The sequence below is a fragment of the Caretta caretta genome, chromosome 8 (assembly GCF_965140235.1).
Source record: "Caretta caretta isolate rCarCar2 chromosome 8, rCarCar1.hap1, whole genome shotgun sequence".
NCBI classification, from domain to species: domain Eukaryota; kingdom Metazoa; phylum Chordata; order Testudines; family Cheloniidae; genus Caretta; species Caretta caretta.
The window spans coordinates 16,249,979-16,271,521 of record NC_134213.1 but is presented as its reverse complement, the minus strand read 5'-3'; the positions used below and the strand labels follow the sequence as shown (position 1 = coordinate 16,271,521).

At 45.7% G+C, this 21,543-nt stretch overlaps 2 protein-coding genes across 2 annotated transcripts in view; both read left to right on the top strand.

Moving 5' to 3' along the window:
* The window catches only part of SPRY4 (sprouty RTK signaling antagonist 4), a 91,737-nt gene that overhangs the window by 27,944 nt on the left and 42,250 nt on the right, over positions 1-21,543 (top strand). Inside the window, exon 2 of the mRNA XM_048861610.2 lies at positions 2,155-2,224. Within this exon, the coding sequence (XP_048717567.1) occupies positions 2,155-2,224 (70 nt within the window). The remainder of the gene's footprint in view (positions 1-2,154; positions 2,225-21,543) is intronic.
* LOC142073049 (uncharacterized) lies at positions 4,652-6,475 on the top strand. Its single transcript, XM_075131936.1, has 2 exons — positions 4,652-5,545; positions 5,934-6,475. Exons 1-2 carry the CDS (start codon positions 4,966-4,968, stop codon positions 6,473-6,475), a joined length of 1,122 nt encoding a protein of 373 aa, XP_074988037.1. The 5' UTR covers positions 4,652-4,965.

Here is a 21,543-nt window from a genome sequence, read left to right as displayed (position 1 = left end):
TACCCGGTCCTATATACCATTTCACACCCTGATGTGGCCCTCGGGCCAAAAAGTTTGCCCACCCCTGCCCTATAGCATGTCCAGATTTTCACCAGCACGGGACAGACTAAAGCCTCGTCGGATTCTCTCCTTTAGAGGACCTTCTTAAGACACTGCCCAACCACCTGTCTGAAACTTCATTTTAAGTCAGTTTTTAAAGTCCCTTTTATTGACAGTGGTTGCATTACACCTCAGCTACCTTTGGGGTCATATAGGGACCCCTAGCTCCAGAGACCCCATACCTGGCTGCCAACCCCAGCTGTAGCATTACTGACTGCTCCCTCTGTTCCATCCCGGGGGTTTATCCATGGTCTGGTTTGGCACCAGAAGTTAGCAACTTACCATGACAACTCCCCTCTCTAATTTGCTTGTCAGACTCCTAGCATGGTGGCTGACCTGTGACTGGTTGATTGCTGTGGGGATATCTTGCATATGCAGAGGGGGTGGGGTCTTCGTGTCTTTCCACAGAAGGCTGGACAGGTGTGGGGAACAATACGAACGATGGCTGCTGCTATTTATTGATGTGGTGTTTCAGTGTAACATTTCACACATGGTTTGTGGAAGTTTCTCACATTTAGGAGGTCCTAGCTGGAGAAGAAGCCCTGAATACTTCTGCATACCAACAGCCAGAATACTTGCTGGGATTCAAAGGAATGCTGGGCTCGGCCTTGTCCACAAGCCAAAAAAATTCTGGCGACGCACATCATAGAATAGAATATCAGGGTTGGAAGGAACCTTAGGAGATCATCTAGTCCAACCCCCTGCTCAAAGCAGGGCCAATCCCCAATTTTTGACCCAGATCCCTAAATGGCCCCCCTCAAGGATTGAACTCACAACCCTGGGTTTAGCAGGCCAATGCTCAAACCACTGAACTATCCCTCCCCCCTGTCCATGCACCAAGTTCTTCTCCACCCCTGGAGAACACTCAGTTTAATTGTTAGCTGAGTCACCTCACTATCCCATGGAACAACTGTTCTCGCTCACTCACAGCTGATTCTTCACTCTGCCTCCCGCAGCACTTCCAGAGGTTCTTCCATTGGAAAGCACATAAGAAATATTCATAAGATCTGTCTCACAGCATTCCTCTTTATCCCAGTTTTACAGATGGGGACTCTGTAGACAGAAGCTCAAGCAACCTACCTGGGGTTGCACATGGATAGTGTAAAAAAACAAGTCGAGCATAAAAATTCTGATTCTCAGCCCCTGCTCTAACCACTGGACAACATTCTTCCATAAACACAATTACAATTACTAGAAGTATTGAGCCAGATCCTCGACTGGTATATCTCCATTGCCTTCATTTAAGCTATGCCAGTTTTCACCTGCTGAGGATATGGCCCATTTTCAGTAAGTACGAATTCTAGTTTGATGATCACCTAACTTAATACACTGGGTGAAATTTAAAAAAAAGCAACATTACCAGGGTTTGCAATATCCTGGTCTAAGAATAGGAAATGCAACAAATATTGCAGTACAAAAATCAAATTCTGTGGCATATTTAATATTGTGTTCCTGGTGCCCACGGCACATAGGTTTTTGTATGTAATAATCTTATGTTGAAAAAACAGTAAGATTGCAAAATCAGCCACTGCAGAGTTAGGAAATATTGGAATTTAGGTTGCCCAATGGATTAAGAATTAAGGATGCAATTTCATCCTGTAAAACCACATTGACCCCCCACCTTCCCAATTGGTCATCATTAGGGTTGTTATTTTAGAATCCTCAGAGCACGTGCAAACACATTTTTCAGAGCCTTATAACTTGGCCAAATTTTGGCAATTTTTTCCAGGGAATGGGAAAAGGCACATCCTTGACATCCATCTCCCCATCCTCCATTTTAGCTGAAAGTTTCCAAAAAAAATTCAGCCCCAGGCAAACATCCAGTGGAGAATATTTCAGCTCAAATGGTTTGAGTTTGACAAAGTTATAAGCAACTGAAAACTGGTTGAGAACACTAGCCTAGAATACTCAAAGGAGCTCACGCAGAGTATGAGCTGTTCTGAAAACACCCACCCATTATTCATATTGTATTAGAGAGATGGAAAAGTTAATATTTCTTTGGTTTTGCTTGTTCTTAAATATTGCAGTTTTCACTGACTTGTTTCTTTCTTACAGAGAATGAACAGAAATTTGTGTGAGACGAAATACCAAATAAACCATAAAACCAAGTTCCACTCAGCTCTAGGTATGTTTGTGACTATGTTACACTGTTATGTAATTGCTTTTTCTTAATCAGAAACATCTATTCTTCTCAGAGCATGAAACTCAGACGTTCTGCATCATGTCCCTCCGTTTTAGTCGTCCCACTTGAGTTGATGATTATGTTTAGAAAAACAATATTCTCAAGTGCTCTAGTCTAGTCCAAGGTACACTTGGACTTACTCAGTGCTATAAAGCAAATGGTTAATTTAATCTTTACAAGAGAGTCCTCTTCTTCAGATAGGTGCTTAAAAAGATCCACTATTTTTGTTATTGTATTTTATTATTTTTTCCTTAAAGAGGTTGCAATAATATTACCACTGATCTTACACTTCAGGTTATAGGAGCCTGATCCAAAGCCCACTGGAGTCAACAGAAGCCATTTCATTGACTTGGGTGAACTCTTGATCAGGCTTATGAGTGGGAATTTAAAAAGTGCCTAGTGTTGCCCTAACTCTGTTCCAATTAAAGTGAACGATAAAACTCCCCTTAACTCCAAAAGGTGCATAGTTAGGTCAACACTAATTGCTTTTGAAAATTCCACCCTACATTATATTGTCCCTGAGAAGGAGAAGCTGTACTAGAAGATGGAGAATTCACTGGATATGCTTTTATGAAATCTGATAGAGGTTCCCAGGTTTGAGTAAGAGCAACTATGGTTCTGTTTTACCTATTTTTTTGGTAGCTATGCACTATTCTAAAGTGACAATTTGTCATTAATATTTCCAATCTGTCCTGATGCTTCTCGGAAGAGTGTACGTATCATGGGCTGGGTGGCTGGCTGGCCCTTTGAGGCAAGCTGGGCTCAGGCTTGCCAATGACTTAGCAGTTCTCCCTCAACCTCAATGAGTAGCTGACAACGTTAGGGTAAATTCGTGATCCTAGTTGGGTGTAATGGGGCTTCCTTAGGAAGACTGACCCCAGCTGTGGTAGTGAAGCTGTGGTAGTGAAATGTGGGAGGGCACTACTTAAATATAGCTGGGAGCTGATTAGAGAATGAAGACCCTGGAGGGAGAAACAAGGTGCATTCCCCTCCAGGAAGAGTCCGAGGAAGTTAGGATGAGGCACCCACAGGGAGCTGGGTACGTTTGTGGAGGGAGTTCTGAGTTAGGGTCTGTAACAGGAGAAAGAGACCCAAAGAAAGCGGAGTAGGTTCCTGCGTGGGAGTCCTGAGCAAGGCCTAAGAGGATAAGGAAATAGAAGGGAAGCCCAGGAGGGGCAGATGATCAGTTTATGCGGTATGTGGACTCCCAGCAGGGAAAGCTCTGGGGAGTCAGCTCTCTAACAAGAATGATTAAAAACTGAGAGAAGCCCAGGAGGGGCAGAGGACCCCTTGTGTACGTCAGCTGAGACTCTGAGTACCCCAGAAGGGGAGAGAACTGTGTGATCTGACTGGAAGGCCAAGCCACAGAAAACCCAGAGAGGGAGTCAGGAGAAGACATCAGCTAGGACTGGTCATCATGGCCAAGGAAGTGGCCACTTGGGTGCAGGGCCCAATGGCATAAAATGTGAAGTCCCCTGTAGTGCTGTGTCCGGCTGTGGTAGCCCAGAGGTGAGGATGCACCCTTGTAGTCGGTTATAAAGAGGTCTACAGATGTCTTTACCTGTAGGTAAAACAATGGATTTTAGAATTACTAGATGATAGAGGAGCAGTGATAAAATCTTGGACGATTCCAAATCATGAAACGTGTAACAGACAAAATTTCCAAACTTTGTGCTCAATAGCCAGAGCTCCTGACTTCCCACAGCTCCCATTAATCAGGGTACTTTTATTTAGGTGCCTATTTTACCTAAATCCGGCCTGTACTTATAAAGAGTAGTTTGGTAAAGAATGGTATTTGACACCTATAACAAGGAGGCTTCCCCCAGTCAGTAGCCAATATGGAAACTCTTCAGTCAGACAAGCTCTTGTCCTGGCCTCTTCCATGTTACATTGATTATGCCTTAGTTCATAGAGCTGCCCTGTCAAAGGGTTGTAGGTTCAGCTGTTGCACCAGGAAGATGTTTAAATATATGGACTGTAGGGCTGGCTTGGCTTAAGGATATGGAACTAGCACTGAAGTCTTGTGTGTTTTGACACCCAAATGCCAGCAATACACTGTCTCCGCCCACAGCTGCTGTTTTGACAGGCTAGAGTTATTACCCCACAGTCATGCTCTCTTGATAAATTGAACTTCACCTTTTACTCGTATTTTACCCTCTGACCAATAGAAGAATGTCCCTAAAAAACGGTATCCAACCCACCCAAAGTTCAGGGGAAGGTTCATTGATATGTGACCTTTGAATGAAAGAGATGGGGGAGTAAAACAAAGATACAGAAGGATCTCCATTTCTTACTCCTTATCCCCCAAGGAATGGGGAAAGAAAGAAAGCCCTGGTCTACACTAGGACTTTAGATCGAATTTAGCAGCGTTAAATCGATTTAAACCTGCACCCGTCCACACAATGAAGCCCTTTATTTCGACTTAAAGGGCTCTTAAAATCGATTTCCTTACTCCACCCCTGACAAGTGGATTAGCGCTTAAATCGATGTTGCCGGCTCGAATTTGGGGTACTGTGGACACAATTCGATGGTATTGGCCTCCGGGAGCTATCCCAGAGTGCTCCATTCTGACCGCTCTGGACAGCGCTCTCAACTCAGATGCACTGGCCAGGTAGACAGGAAAAGAACCGCGAACTTTTGAATCTCATTTCCTGTTTGGCCAGCGTGGCAAGCTGCAGGTGACCATGCAGAGCTCATCAGCAGAGGTGACCATGATGGAGTCCCAGAATCGCAAAAGAGCTCCAGCATGGACTGAACGGGAGGTACGGGATCTGATCGCTGTTTGGGGAGAGGAATCCGTGCTATCAGAACTCCGTTCCAGTTTTCGAAATGCCAAAACCTTTCTGAAAATCTCCCAGGGCATGAAGGACAGAGGCCATAACAGGGACCCGAAGCAGTGCCGCGTGAAACTGAAGGAGCTGAGGCAAGCCTACCAGAAAACCAGAGAGGCGAACGGCCGCTCTGGGTCAGAGCCCCAAACATGCCGCTTCTATGATGAGCTGCATGCCATTTTAGGGGGTTCAGCCACCACTACCCCAGCCGTGTTGTTTGACTCCTTCAATGGAGATGGAGGCAATACAGAAGTAGGTTTTGGGGACGAAGAAGATGATGAGGAGGAGGTTGTAGATAGCTCACAGCAAGCAAGCGGAGAAACCGGTTTTCCCGACAGCCAGGAACTGTTTCTCACCCTAGACCTGGAGCCAGTACCCCCCGAACCCACCCAAGGCTGCCTCCTGGACTCAGCAGGCGGAGAAGGGACCTCTGGTGAGTGTACCTTTTAAAATGCTATACATGGTTTAAAAGCAAGCATGTGAAAGGATTACTTTGCCCTGGCATTTGCGGTTCTGCCTTTGCAAAAGGTTTCTGGGGAGGGCAGCCTTATTTCGTCCTTCATGGTAGGACACTTTACCACTCCAGGCCAGCAACACGTACTGGGGAATCACTGTAGAACAAAGCATTGCAGTGTATGTTTGCTGGCATTCAACCAAAATCCGTTCACGCGGTGGGAGGAGGCAAAATGCGACCTTGTAACGAAAGCACATGTGCTATGTATGTAATGTTAACTTTCAAGGTTTACCCTGAAAGAGTGTAGCCACTGTTTTATAAAATGTGTCTTTTTAAATACCGCTGTCCCTTTTTTTTTCTCCACCAGCTGCATGTGTTTCAATGATCACAGGATCTTCTCCTTCCCAGAGGCTAATGAAGCTTAGAAAGAAAAAAAAACGCACTCGCGATGAAATGTTCTCCGAGCTCATGCTGTCCTCCCACACTGACAGAGCACAGACGAATGCGTGGAGGCAAATAATGTCAGAGTGCAGGAAAGCACAAAATGACCGGGAGGAGAGGTGGAGGGCTGAAGAGAGTAAGTGGCGGGCTGAAGAGAGTAAGTGGCGGGCTGAAGACAGGGCTGAAGCTCAAAGGTGGCGGCAGCGTGATGAGAGGAGGCAGGATTCAATGCTGAGGCTGCTGCAGGACCAAACCAGTATGCTCCAGTGTATGGTTGAGCTGCAGCAAAGGCAGCTGGAGCACAGACTGCCACTGCAGCCCCTCTGTAACCAACCGCCCTCCTCCCCAAGTTCCATAGCCTCCACACCCAGACGCCCAAGAACACGGTGGGGAGGCCTCCGGCCAACCAGCCACTCCCCCACAGAGGATTGCCCAAAAAAAAGAAGGCTGTCATTCAATAAATTTTAAAGTTGTAAACTTTTAAAGTGCTGTGCTTAAAGTGCTGTGTGGCATTTTCCTTCCCTCCTCCACCACCCCTCCTGGGATACCTTGGTAGTCATCCCCCTATTTGTGTGATGAATGAATAACGAATGCATGACTGTGAAGCAGCAATGACTTTATTGGCTCTGCAAGCAATGATTAAAGGGAGGAGGGGAGGGTGGTTAGCTTACAGGGAAGTAGAGTGAACCAAGGGGCGGGGGGGTTCATCAAGGAGAAACAAACAGAACTTTTACACCGTAGCCTGGCCAGTCATGAAACTGTTTTTCAAAGCTTCTCTGATGCGTACCGCGCCCTCCTGTGCTCTTCTAACCGCCCTGGTGTCTGGCTGCGCGTAACCAGCAGCCAGGCAATTTGCCTCAACCTCCCACCCCGCCATAAACGTCTCCCCCTTACTCTCACAGATATTGTGGAGCACACAGCAAGCAGTAATAACAGTGGGAATATTGGTTTCGCTGAGGTCTAAGCGAGTCAATAAACTGCGCCAGCGCGCCTTTAAACGTCCAAATGCACATTCTACCACCATTCTGCACTTGCTCAGCCTGTAGTTGAACAGCTCCTGACTACTGTCCAGGCTGCCTGTGTACGGCTTCATGAGCCATGGCATTAAGGGGTAGGCTGGGTCCCCAAGGATAACTATAGGCATTTCAACATCCCCAACAGTTATTTTCTGGTCTGGGAATAAAGTCCCTTCCTGCAGCTTTTGAAACAGACCAGAGTTCCTGAAGATGCGAGCATCATGCACCTTTCCCGGCCATCCCACGTTGATGTTGGTGAAACGTCCCTTGTGATCCACCAGAGCTTGCAGCACTATTGAAAAGTACCCCTTGCGGTTTATGTACTCGGCGGCTTGGTGCTCCGGTGCCAAGATAGGGATATGGGTTCCATCTATAGCCCCACCACAGTTAGGGAATCCCATTGCAGCAAAGCCATCCACTATGACCTGCACATTTCCCAGGGTCACTACCCTTGATATCAGCAGATCTTTGATTGCGTGGGCTACTTGCATCACAGCAGCCCCCACAGTAGATTTGCCCACTCCAAATTGATTCCCAACTGACCGGTAGCTGTCTGGCGTTGCAAGCTTCCACAGGGCTATCGCCACTCGCTTCTCAACTGTGAGGGCTGCTCTCATCTTGGTATTCATGCGCTTCAGGACAGGGGAAAGCAAGTCACAAAGTTCCATGAAAGTGCCCTTACGCATGCGAAAGTTTCGTAGCCACTGGGAATCGTCCCAGACCTGCAACACTATGCGGTCCCACCAGTCTGTGCTTGTTTCCCGAGCCCAGAATCGGCGTTCCACAGCATGAACCTGCCCCATTAGCACCATGATGCATGCATTGGCAGGGCCCATGCTTTCAGAGAAATCTGTGTCCATGTCCTGATCACTCACGGGACCGCGCTGACGTCGCCTCCTCGCCCGGTATCGCGTTGCCATGTTCTGGTGCTGCATATACTGCTGAATAATGCGTGTGGTGGTTAATGTGCTCCTAATTGCCAAAGTGAGCTGAGCGGGCTCCATGCTTGCCGTGGTATGGCGTCCGCACAGAAAAAAGGCGCGGAACGATTGTCTGCCGTTGCTCTGACGGAGGGAGGGGCGACTGACGACACGGCTTACAGGGTTGGCTTCAGGGAGCTAAAATCAACAAAGGGGGTGCCTGTACATCAAGGAGTATTTCAGGCAGGACTGCACGGAGGGTTCCAATAAGAAATGGTGCACCTAAGTTATCGTTGTTATTGGAACAAGGAGGTTAGCCTGGCCTCTGATTGATACATGGCTAGATTTACCTCGCTGCACCTTCTCTGTGAGTGACTGCAGTGTGACCTAGAGGAATGAGTCCCCTAGACAGGGGAGGAGGCAAATGAGTACAAAACAAATCTGGTCTATTTCTTGTTTTGACCCACTCCATCTATCTTTTACATCTTTGGCTGGCAGCAGACGGTGCAGAAGGACTGCATGCCATCCACATCTCATGGCTGCTTGGCAGAAGATGGTACAGTACGCCTGCTAGCCATCCCCATCTCTTGCCTGCCTGGCAGAAGATGGTGCAATACGACTGCTAGCAATCCTCATCTCTTGCCTGCCTGGCAGAAGATGGTACAGTACGACTGCTAGCAGTCCGTATCGCCTGCCTGCTCACCATAAGACGGTTCAATAGGACTGACTGCAGGACTAAAGAGAATGACCTGGTCAAGTCACTCCAAATTTAGTCCCTGCGCCCATGTCTGCCCAGGCGCTCCCAGCCGACGCGGCCAGGAGCACCTCGGACACGATGAGGACGACTACCAGTCGTATTGCACCGTCTGCTGCCAGAAGGCAAGGGGTTGCTGCTACTGTGCAGCAAAGCCGTACCGCGTCTGCCAGCACCCAGGAGACATAGGGTGACGGTTACCTGAGCGGGCTCCATGCTTGCTGTGGTATGGCGTCTGCACAGGTAACTCAGGAAAAAAGGCGCGAAATGATTGTCTGCCCTTGCTTTCACGGAGGGAGGGAGGGAACGGGGGCCTGACGACACGTACCCAGAACCACCCGCGACAATGTTTTAGCCCCATCAGAGCGCTCCATTGTGACTGCTCTGGACAGCACTCTCAGATGCCCGATTGTTTGCCATTGCTCTGACGCTGGGAGGGGCGCTTACAGGGTTGGCTTCAGGGAGCTAAAATCAACAAAGGGGGTGGCTTTACATCAAGGAGTATTTCAGGCAGGACTTCACAGAGGGTTCCAATAAGAAATGGTGCACCTAAGTTATTGTCCTTATTGGAGCAAGAAGGTTAGCCTGGCCTCTGATTGATACATGGCTAGATTTACCTCGCTGCACCTTGACTGCAGTGTGATCTAGAAGAATGAGTCCCCTAGACAGGGGAGGGGGGGGAAGCAAATGAGTACAAAACAAATCTGGTCTATTTCTTGTTTTGACCCACTCCATCTATCTTTTACATCTTTGGCTGGCAGCAGACGGACTGCATGCCATCCACATCTCATGACTGCTCGGCAGAAGATGGTACAGCACGACTGCTAGCAGTCCGTATCGCCTGCCCGCTCACCATAAGACGGTTCAATAGGACTGACTGCAGGACTAAAGAGAATGACCTGGTCCTGGTCAAGTCACTCCAAATTTAGTCCCTGTGCCCATGTCTGCCCAGGCGCTCCTGATCGACCTCACAGAGGCGACCAGGAGCACCTCAGACATGACGATGACGGCTACCAGTCGTACTGTACCGTCTGCTGCCACAAGGCAAGGGGTTGCTGCTACTGTGTAGCAATGCCGTACCGCGTCTGCCAGCACCCAGGAGACATAGGGTGACGGTTACCTGAGCGGGCTCCATGCTTGCCATGGTATGGCGTCTGCACAGGTAACTCAGGAAAAAAGGCGCGAAATGATTGTCTGCCCTTGCTTTCACGGGGGGAGGGAGGGAACGGGAGGCTGACGATATGTACCCAGAACCACCCGCGACAATGTTTTAGCCCCATCAGGCATTGGGATCTCAACCCAGAATTCCAATGGGCAGCGGAGACTGCGGGAACTGTGGGATAGCTACCCACAGTGCAACGCTCCGGAAGTCGACGCTTGCCTCGGTACTGTGGAAGCGCTCCGCCGAGTTAATGCACTTAATGCACTTAGAGCATTTACTGTGGGGACACACACACTCGAATTTATAAAACCGATTTCTAAAAAACCGACTTCTATAAATTCGACCTTATTCCGTAGTGTAGACATACCCAAAGAAAGAAAGAAAGAAAGAAAGAAAGAAAGAAAGAAAGAAACGAAACGAAACGAAACGAAACGAAACGAAACACCCCATGCAGCTGGGAAATGATGGAACTTTACTTCATGTCCCAATGAAGTGAGCACAAAATGCTGGTTAAGATTCCAGCAAGGCAGGAATGTACTTTAACAATCCCCTGGCCACCTCCTTTTCAGAATTAGCTTGGCTGGATGTTATAAACTGCAAAAGGAAGCCCAGAGTCACAAACAATTGCAGGAACCTGACAACACCAAGTTCCTGTGGATTCCATGGGAAGTTCAGTTTTAACCACTCCAACCTGTCTGTCTGAAGGGAAGTGGGCAATAAATAGCAGCCTAGTTGTTATCAAGAGGATGTGAGCTATTTATAAAAATTCTTGGGGTTTTTGAACTCTGTTTAAAGAGGTAATATCCTTCTTAGGTAATTGGGGACTAAAATTCTAAAGCAAACAGAATTGCTCAACAACCTTTGGGAAAGTTTTAAGATTCATGTGGTTACAGTGAGAGACAGACAAATACTAATGCGTCTTGTTTGAAACAGCTGCTATATGTTGTCCTTATGTCTACAGACAGGGAACAAAAGGTCTTTCAATATGTAATTCTGTATAGCAAGTATGTTCTTGGACAACTGACAACTCGTAACATGCAAGTATTTGCCAGCTGCAGGTCGACAGTCCACATGGTTGGCATGGGGTTATTTAGTGAAACAATGTTTTACCTGTATAATGTACTTTACATCCTGTAAGTGCTTTCTATACACTATACTTCCAGCACAATTAAATTGTAGCCATCTTTGGGGTAGAGGGTGGGCATCAGCTGGTGCACAGTTCTTTAGTGGAGGAGAATTTTTGGCTGGAGGTACAACTGAAGAGTTCATAGGCTTACAGAAAGTGTCATCGTGTCTCTGATGTCCATACAGAAACAACAGGATCTCCTTGCTTACAGTCTCTCTTATCCCATCTACCCAGAAGTGGCATAAAAGATATATAATTCCATCTTTTAAAGGAACACTCTCCTCCATTCTCATGGGGAGAATAGTTAATAGAGAAGACTTCGGCATCAGGTAGAAACACCATCCAAGTCTTGGTCTACACTGAAAAGTTATGTAGCTCTGCTGATATCAGTCAGGTTTGTGAAAAAAAAACACACCTCTGACTGATGTAGTTATGCCAACAAAACCTCTAGTGTAGATGCAGCTATGTCAGCTGAAGAGGGCTTCTGTCAACATAGCTAACTTTGTTTGGGGAGGTGGTATTCCTACACCAATAGAAAAGCTCCATATTGTACATATATCCCAAGTCTTTCGCAGCTTGGGCACTGGGAAACAACTGGGATATAGAAGAGCATTCAGGAGGAAGAATGGACCTGTGGAAAAGCATGGAGCAAGAAATAGGAAATCTAAATACTTTGACATCCTGTGTGACTGTGGTTAGGTCACAATCTTTCAGTCCCTTGGTTACCCCATCTCTAAAATGGGGATAACTAACTCATAGGGGTCCCAAAGATAAATTCACTGATACTTGTGAATCACTCTGAAATCCTTGGATGGAAAGGACTATGGGCTAGATGTGGACATAAATCAGAATAATACCACTGATTTCAATGGAGCTACTCGATTGACACCAGCCGCAGAGCCAGTCCTATAGGTGCAAGTAATAGAACGACTGTCCCGTATCCTGAAAGCGTTTCTCTTGCTCCTGCTCATTATCCCGTAATCAGTGTGTCCCGAATGTGGTGCAATTCGGAAACCTACATCAGCTGCTTTTTTTGTATTTCTGAGTGCACAAGGAACAGCCATAAGGCAGTCAACAACATTTCTCTTCTGTGGGAACCACACACAAAGTTGTCCTCACAAAATGATGGCATGGTCTAAAATACACAAACATGCTCAAAAGAAGGAAAACCATGAAAATAAGGACAACAAACAACAAAGAGGAACACATTCACAGAATCTGTTAGTGTTTATGAGTCACCAAGACCTTCCTGCCTTGTCTTATAAATTGTGGGAATCTGCAGTGGTATGTCCTCCCCTTAAAGAACTGTGGCACTATTTTCCTCACATACCAAGCGACTGGGTTGAGGGGTGGGGGACAGAGCCCTTTGCAAAAATGAAAGATTTTTTTTTTTTTGGTCAAACCAAATCGGAAGAGCAAATGCTTCAAAGCGTGTAAACAAAGGCAACTGCACAAGCCATCTTAATAGAATCATTAACTGTTCTGGCCCAGTGCTCTTTTCCAGCAACAAAGGACTTAACATCAGAATGGATATGAAATGCCAGGACAACTTAGAGCTTGGGACATTAATTCCTTATTATAAACAAATGATTCCTCCTCTTCCTCCCCCCCTCCCCCACCATTGATAAATATTTTGTTTCATTATTGGATATTTTACTCCAAAACCCCAAACTAGAATTCTTAACAGATCACAATAAAATTGTTCTGTTCTATTCAGGTTCTTATGTCATGCCTATCACCAGAATGTTGGGAAGCTGACCCCTGGATCCGGACACCCAGGGTGAAATCCTGGCCCCACTGAAGTCAATTGATCAATATGAAAATTGAAAGGTGGATAAGGAATTGGTTAACAGGGAGACTACAGCGGGTCATACTGAAAGGTGAGCTGTCAGGCTGAAGGGAGGTTACCAGTGGAGTTCCTCAGGGATCAGTTTTGGGACCAATCTTATTTAACCTTTTTATTACTGACCTCGGCACAAAAAGTGGGAGTGTGCTAATTAAGTTTGCGGATGATACAAAGCTGGGAGGTATTGCCAATTTAGAGAAAGATCGGGATATCATACAGGAAGATCTGGATGACCTTGTAAACTGGAGTAATAGTAATAGGATTAAATTTAATAGTGAGAAGTGTAAGGTCATGCATTTAGGGATTAATAACAAGAATTTTAGTTATAAACTGGGGACGCATCAATTAGAAGTAACAGAGGAGGAGAAGGACCTTGGAGTATTGGTTGATCACAGGATGACTATGAGCTGCCAATGTGATATGGCCATGAAAAAAGCTAATGCGGTCTTGGGATGCATCAGGCGAGGTATTTCCAGTAGAGATAAGGAGGTTTTAGTACCGTTTATACAAGGCACTGCTGAGACCTCACCTGGAATACTGTGTGCAGTTCTGGTCTCCCATGTTTAAGAAGGATGAATTCAAACGGAAACAGGTACAGAGAAGGGCAACTAGGATGATCCGAGGAATGGAAAACCTGTCTTATGAAAGGAGACTCAAGGAGCTTGGCTTGTTTAGTCTAACCAAAAGAAGGTTGAGGGGAGATATGATTGCTCTCTATAAATATATCAGAGGGATAAATACCGGAGAGGAAGAGGAATTATTTAAGCTCAGTACCAATGTGGACACAAGAACAAATGGATATAAACTGGTTTTTACTTGTTTAGACTTGAAAGTTTAGACTTGAAATTAGACGAAGTTTTCTAACCATCAGAGGAGTGAAGTTTTGGAATAGCCTTCCAAGGGAAGCAGTGGGGGCAAAACACCTATCTGGCTTTAAGATTAAACTCGATAAGTTTATGGAGGAGATGGTATGATGGGATAACATGATTTTGGCAATTAATTGATCTTTAAATATTCATGGTAAATAGGCCCAATGGCTTGTGATGGGATGTTAGATGGGGTGGAATCTGAGTTACTACAAAGAATTCTTTCCTGGGTATCTGACTGGTGAATCTTGCCCATATGCTCAGGGTTTAGCCCTGGAGGAAAATTCCTTCCTGACCCCAAATATTTTCCTCCAGGGCAGATTGGAAGAGGCCCTGGAGGTTTTTCACCTTCCTCTGTAGCATGGGGCACGGGTCACTTGCTGGAGGATTCTCTGCACCTTGAAGTCTTTAAACCACGATTTGAGGACTTCAATAGCTCAGACATAGGTGAGAGGTTTATCGCAGGAGTGGGTGGGTGAGATTCTGTGGCCTGCATTGTGCAGGAGGTCAGACTAGATGATCATAATGGTCCCTTCTGACCTTAATATCTATGAATCGGATTTTACCCACCGACTTCTAGTACCAGGATTTTGCCCCCAGGCTTTTGGCGAGGTGTTCAGAACCTCTACAATACTATCACAATGGGTACTGTCTGAGCACCCATGTGTGATTGTAGAGCTCCGAGAGTACTGAATGGTTTGTTTCTAGGAGTCTTGTGCAAATAATTTCTTTAGTTTTTGATCCATGTGGATTCCCAACCCCTTCCTTCCCAGATACATTTTGCGGGGAGTTTTCAGTTTGTGTCTGAACAAATTCAAAAACACAAAGTGGAACTAGATAAAAACCAGTAACATTCACCCACTTCAATGGCAAAGCTTCATAAGACAGAATTTCAGGTGGTTTCAAGGGAAACATCGTACATCACCCTGGTTAGCTCAAAGCCAGGCCCAGTTTTGAGAGGAGTTTTCAAAAGTCTAATCTGTGCTGTATTCTTCCCTTTTTAATCCTACACCTCAATATTTCCACATTTTTCAAGGGAGTTGGCAAGAAAGATGCCACAGGACTTAATGGCAGGTAAGACACAAAAGATTTGTAGTTTGGGTAAGCATCCAAATCTGAGCATTACTCCTGGATGAATTCTGCAAAACTATGCATGTGCAGAATTTATGTCCCCTGCAGATTTCTTTGCTTCCCCACATAAAAATGACTTTTTGAATGGGAAGCAAAGGGAAGCCACAAGAGCAGTCATGTGACCTTCCACAGCAGTATGTTTCAGGTGCCCAGGGTAGCTGTCAGAGAGGTAAATCATGGGGCAAGGGGCAGGACCAGGGAAGACCTGGATGTTGACTTCTACCTTATGCTGGGATCAGCTGCTAGTCTCAGCTCAGATGGGGAGGACGGGACTTCCTCTTCCCCTGCATGGCATCCGGGGCTGGGTCAGACCCACCCCCAGATTTCTCCCCCAGATGCAGGAAGTTCTGAAAACTCCCCCCCACACATTCGCTTCCTGCACCCATCACTCCTCAGCTGCAGGGGGCGGGATCCCTATACATGGAGCTGCTCCCCCATCCATACAACCCCCGTGCATCCAGATCCCCTCATACCTCACCAAGCCTCACCTATCCTGAGGAGCCCCACTCCTCCTGCACTGGACCACCCTAATAAGCCACCTGCACTCAGATCCCCACCCCACTGAGCCCCAACCAGTTGCACCAGGTTCCCCACCCCACTGATCCCCACTCCCTCAGCATCTGGACCCCAACTGACCCCCACACATCCAGACCCCACTGCCAAGCTCTATCCCCCCCAAACCCAGACCTCCCCCGCCCCGCTGAGCCCCAACCACCTTCACCTGGACCTCCCTGCAGAGTCCCATTACCATTGCACCCAGAACCTTCCAACAAGCCCCTGTGAAGCCAGTTCTCCCCCGCACCCGGATCCCCCACTAAACTGCCTGCACTCAGACTGCCCCACACAGAACCCTCTCAACCCACACCTGGATCCCCTCACACTGAGCCCCTCCCTGAACACTTGGGTCCTGTCTTGCTGAGCCTGCCTGCCCATACCTGGTGCACCTGGCATGGAAGGCCAGGGCCATGGGGTGTTTTTGGGGCAGACATGGTCCTTGTACTGCATCAGGGTTGGGTGCAGCATCACTGCTGAGTCTGTGTCCCAGGGGAGTGGGGTGGGGGACTGCACAGTGATCTCCTACCTCTGTGCAGCCAGTGGCCTATGCTCCCCAATGCCATACTGGGGCCTCCATATTTAACAAATAACATTTGCAGAATTTTAAAATATTGTGCGCTGAATTTTAATTTTTTGGCACAGAATTCTTAATTTTTTGGCACAGAATTCCCTCAGGAGTAGGGCATTTTCTGCAGGTAGCCTAAATGAGAATGCAAAAGGCAGCAGGACACAAGCACCTACTTAAGCACACTGATTCATTCTGTGTAACTATCAGTCTGTTCAGGGACTTACATGGCTCCCATCGCTGTACGTAGTATCTGAGCACAATTATCAAAACTGGCAGTATAAACTGAGTCCTTATACTGAAGCAACATATTTGCATGCTACTGCCAAAGTACCTCATCTTCTATTTCCACTGTCAGATTCCCCAGCTGAATTTTTCTGGGAAAATGCCAACATCCATGGGCCAGTTAGGTAACTTCTATGGATTGCCTGTCTTTCCATTAAAACCCCACAGGATGTGCTGCTTTTTCAATCTGAAGGAGATAGTGTGATTCAGGGGCAATCAATACTGGCTCTGTTCAACAACGCACCTCTGTTTTACATTCCTATTCATCTAGCATGACTCATTCTGTCAGTTCAGAAAATAGTTTTCCTGCTTCCTCCAGGTTTCTTGGTTTTCATGCCACAAGTGCTGGAAACAAAAAATGCTATAATAATGACAATACCAAAAAATGGCTACCCCAAAAATTACATATTTTGGTGGAAACAAGGGAGTTGAAAAACCTGAAATGTCAACCAGAAGTGAGATAATTTTATGTTTGCACTAACGAAAGGACACGCGTCAGCAGCAACTTTCAACACCAATAACATCTCACTCACTTTCCATGTGTGGAACAGTTATCAATGCAGGAAGCTCAGCCCAGAGCTCTGAGGTGGATGGCTAAATGAGAGATGACAGGTTGTAATAATTGCAGGGACCTTTTTACTGACTGGGATTCACCCAGCAGCTAAAAATACCGAGAAGAAAAAGACTTTTGAGTTTTAGTGCAGGATTTTTTTTCCAGGTTACTTAACAAGTGAATGAAGATTAATGAGCCTCTAAATATGAGGGGTATTGCCCAGCTGCAGGGAGGGTGGTTGTGCTTTTTTCTTTTGCTCTTCATCCCACTAGTTGCTAGGGCAAAGCAAATTCCTGGTCCCTACTGGGCCGAGCAGCGCTTCCAGCCATTCCTTAGATGTGGTGTTGTCAGAAACAGCAATTCACTGATAGATCAGCAGGTAAGCCTAGGTTTAGGGGTAGCAGGAAAACTGGGGTCCCACTCTCCAGTGCCTGTTGCTATCATTTAAGCCTGGACAGAGTGTGAAAAAACTATAATCCTGTGCTGATAAAGTTCTGCAAGTGGAATGGCAATACCAGGTGCAAGGCAATGGAGAATCAGGCCATGGGCATTTTTCTCTCTCCTCTCCCTCGTCCCAATCAGTGCTGGATAATTCCAGCTCTGCAACTGACTCCCTGTATGATCTTTGGCAAGTCACTTGACCTCTCTGTTTCCAATTCCTTTTGTATCTACCACCCTACAGCAGGTGTTTGGAGTAGTTCAATTTGTAAACCTCTTTGGAAGTACAGTTCTATATGAGAGCTAAGTATTAATACTTTTTCATTTCATTAATGTCTTTCAATAACTACCATTAGTCTTAAAAGCTGATTAAAAATAAATCTGGGTAGACTTTAATATCCATGACATGTTAAAGGCCAATTGTGTGTGTGTGTGCCGTGTGCACAGTGCTACACAAAACCCATAGAACTAAAGGCAGATCTCATAGAGGGATCCTTAGGGGTCGACTCCATACTTGGGGCCTCCCTGATTTCAAGTGGGACTCTGCAGCCAGAAGGAGCCACACATGCAGATCCAAATGCAAGAGTGGGGCATAAGAAACTTGGTACCCAATGTAGTGCTTACTACCATGAGTAATCTCACTGAATTCAATCAGTAGTAAGCCATGCTCAGTAGCGTTTGCAGGACTAGACCCAAAGAGATCAGAAGTCCTGTCTAGAACCTGGTATGAGCTAGACTGCCTGTCCCAATCAAAATACTACACAAAACATGCTAATAGATACTAGGACTAAACTGCGTTCTTTATTGTTTAATTTAAGGCCAGGTGCACACCAGGCATGCTTTGCCATCATAGCGATAGCAGTGTCCTATCCTGGCCGCCTGCTTCTAGTGTAAATGCAGCTTACACAAGCAAAATTGTACTTTTGCCATTATAGCTTGATCCAATTCCCCCACGCAAAATAAACTATAGCTGCAAAAGCCCAGCTTTTCTGGTCTAACTGGCTACACTAGGGCCTTTTGTTGGCATATCTGTGTTGCTCTGAGATTGCACTTCAGCGCACCACTGACCAACATAGCTATGCCGGCAGAAGATTGTAGCGTAGCAAATTGTAACACATTTTCCTCCTTTCTCACTTTGCCTGGGCTCCCATGAGCACCGTGAGGCTCGTACTTCACACCCTCCCTCCTGCTCAATTCATAGTCCTTACAATACTACGCAAGCTTCCCTCATACAGATCTGTCCGTATGTAGATAACTGCACCATGACAATTGCAAAACCCAGGCCTTTCCTGAAAGGAGCTAGCCAGCTTGGTAGTGTCCCATGACGTGGAGGACAAATGCTCACTGGGCATATTTGAACTCAAGCCTCCACACAACACACTCATTCAAGTGTCTCTTTTGGAATGAGACACATTAACCATGTTATTCAAGCATGGTCTTCAGCAGACAGACTCCAAATGCTCTGTGGAAAGAGAGCCTCGCTTATGTGCAGCTCTGGTGACTGTTGAGTTTATGCTTTTCCTTATACACTTATGGATGAGCGAGCAAACCTGTCTCTTTTGTGGGTTTTGTTGTTTCAATGAAGCACATTGAAGACTGTTTGAATAGCGCTGTTAAGTGCAGTTTACAAGGTCAACAATATTTTGTAATTGACAATTTCTGGGCACGAACAGAGTTAGGACATTGTGTCCCATTAAAGCTAATATGTGCAATAGTATTTGACAGAAGCAAATAGAGGCATCTTTAAAGTGTAAGGAGAAAGACCAGTGGGCGTTGATATCCCAAATAACTTGTCATCCCTGTTTGTACCTACTACCCATCATAGTCTAGATTTTCATTCTCACCCTTCGTTTCCGCTTATCAGTATAAACTTTTACTCTGTATTAATGCAGGGGCTTAGTACAAAATGTGTTAATCTTAGTCACTAATGTCTTAGTGTTCCAATCAAAATACAGGGCCAGTTTCTCAGCTAGTCCAAACTGTTATGGCTCCATTTAACTGAATGGAGCTAGTTGTGAATCTGGCCCACATTTTCATATACTACTACTTCATCTGTACATGAGTCTTTCTGATTTTCAATCTTTTTATTCTTGTCTCACATGATACTCTTCCTTCCTCCATCTTTGAAATAGTTGTTTTAAATATTTTTAAACTTTCAGTTTTCTCACAGCCTGTCAGACAGCTGGAATTGCTCACACTTTCCCTCTTCCCTTCTTCTTTGAGTGCAATGCAGAACAAGAATCAACCGGTCAAGGATATATCCCTAAGCAAGACATTCCATATACTATTTCAGTTCACATTTCATTCTCCATGTGCTGCAGGACAAAATAATTTTTCCACAAGCAAAAAAAAAAATCATGGGAAGAAACATCAAATGTGAAGTTCTATATGGTCAGATTAAGATGAACTAAACTGATAAGTTTGAGAAAGTGTGGTCAACTAAAGATCTGCCTTCCCCTACTTCAAAACTACTTATACAATTCCATGTAATTCTGCAGAATCTTCAGCATTGACCGACTTTCTTCACATCGAGGAAAGCACAGCCGTTGCCACAACGGATCAGATCATTAGCCCATCAACTCTATTCTCCTTCCTATGCAAGTGGCCAATATTTGACGCTTCAAAGCGAGGTCACATCCCTCCCACAAAATATATCAGGCCAATCAAGCAATGCTATGGCATAAAAGTGAACTGGGGATACAATCTCTGAAGGAAGGCTGAACAACAAGGCTGATTTTCCTCCTCTCATTTGCATTTGGGTCAGCCAATTCTGCTGTCTCGTCATTTTTAAAGCTGAGAAAAAGAGTTATCTGCCTACAAATGTTTCCGACACACTTAGCACATCCCTATCAAACCATGACAATTCTCTCTTTAAACAGCAGAGAAAAGCAGGCTTCTGGACATGCAGCATATACATGACATGGTTAATTTTCCTATGCATTGTCCAACCTCCTTACAACCATGCTAAACAATGTAGTTTTTAAACAGTTTTGTCCCATTCACACCAGACTGCCAAACCTTGGTAGAAACCATTTGAGCTGGAATCAAATTTAAACATGTTCCCCTCAATGTAGGTGTAGCAATGACTTACCTTCTCTTCATAAGACAGCTGCTGCTTCAGTTTCACCTTAATAACTGGACAAGTTGGGTTCCAGGCAAACCCAAAAACTTCTCCCTTTCTTCCATGGCTCTTTGCTGAAAACCTAAAAGCAGCTCCTTCTCTCTCCAAGTTGCATGTATAGTCCAAAACGCCATTGCTTCCTCAAAATGCGTGTCGCCATCCCTACCTCCCTCTAGACTTTCCCAGGCTCTTCGAAAATCCATTGCAGGTGTTTTGGATAGAAAGATCCAACAGTAGGGTCTGTTCCCTTCAGTGATAGGGGTACACAATAAGTGTTCTCTCTTCCCTAGTCTCCCAATTACTAGGGAAAAGGAAGTACTATTATATCCCTGTCCGCTTTCCCAGCATACATTGCTGCCCAGCCTTCAGATCCCATGATTCCTCTTGACTACAAGCCCCAGAATGCTTTCGTTCTGGGATGAACTAGGAACAGGGCCAGAGCCGGATCCTGAACCCCTCTTAAAAGGCCAGTTTATCCTTGCACACTAGGTAAAAGTGTGTTGATAGAACTTATGGTATATTCTGCCTTGTAAAGAGTAGAGTCCCAGCAGAAGGCTCTCAGAACACTTTCATCATTGGAGAAATAAAGGGAAATCCTGTTTGACCATCATGAAATCCTAATTCAAACAGACCCAATCAGTCAAATCTCATCCAGATGGCAACATGCGGACATAGCCTATATTTTAGGACTCTTTACTGTTGCAAAGAACCATTTCACATGGGTCCAGATAATGAAGCATAATGTGGTTTGATATATCCTATGAATAACTGACATCTTGTGTCTACTTCATCCTCATTGTCACATCTTCCAAGTCTCCAGCAAGAGACACCATGGAATCACTAGCCAGCCCCAGCCTGGGCCAAACACGAGTAGGCTCTGCCAAGCTTCCACTTCATCTCATCACCCTGTTTGGGGATGGTTTTAGCTGTGCATATCATCCATCCCTGTTCCATTATTTTTATTTACTCATATTTATAAGAGTGTCCATCCAGTGTTAGAGAGACAGAATAATTGTATGTCCAGCCAAAACTGCTAAATGCCTTGGAATGTCTTCTACCTGTTCCTTTACAACATGGCTCTTTGCTGAAAACCCTGTTCCTTTACAACATGGCTCCCTGGTTAACCCCTGCTCATTGTCATTTCTTCACAGTCTTCAGGGAGGTTTTTACTTATGTTTATGCCATAAGCTTATCTCCT

Bases quoted from the DNA above. Each gene is read 5' to 3' on its own strand.
- LOC142073049 (XM_075131936.1), top strand. From the start codon at position 4,966: ATGCAGAGCTCATCAGCAGAGGTGACCATGATGGAGTCCCAGAATCGC. The intron at 5,546-5,933 runs GTGAGTGTACCT...TTTCTCCACCAG, and splicing joins AGGCGGAGAAGGGACCTCTG to CTGCATGTGTTTCAATGATC.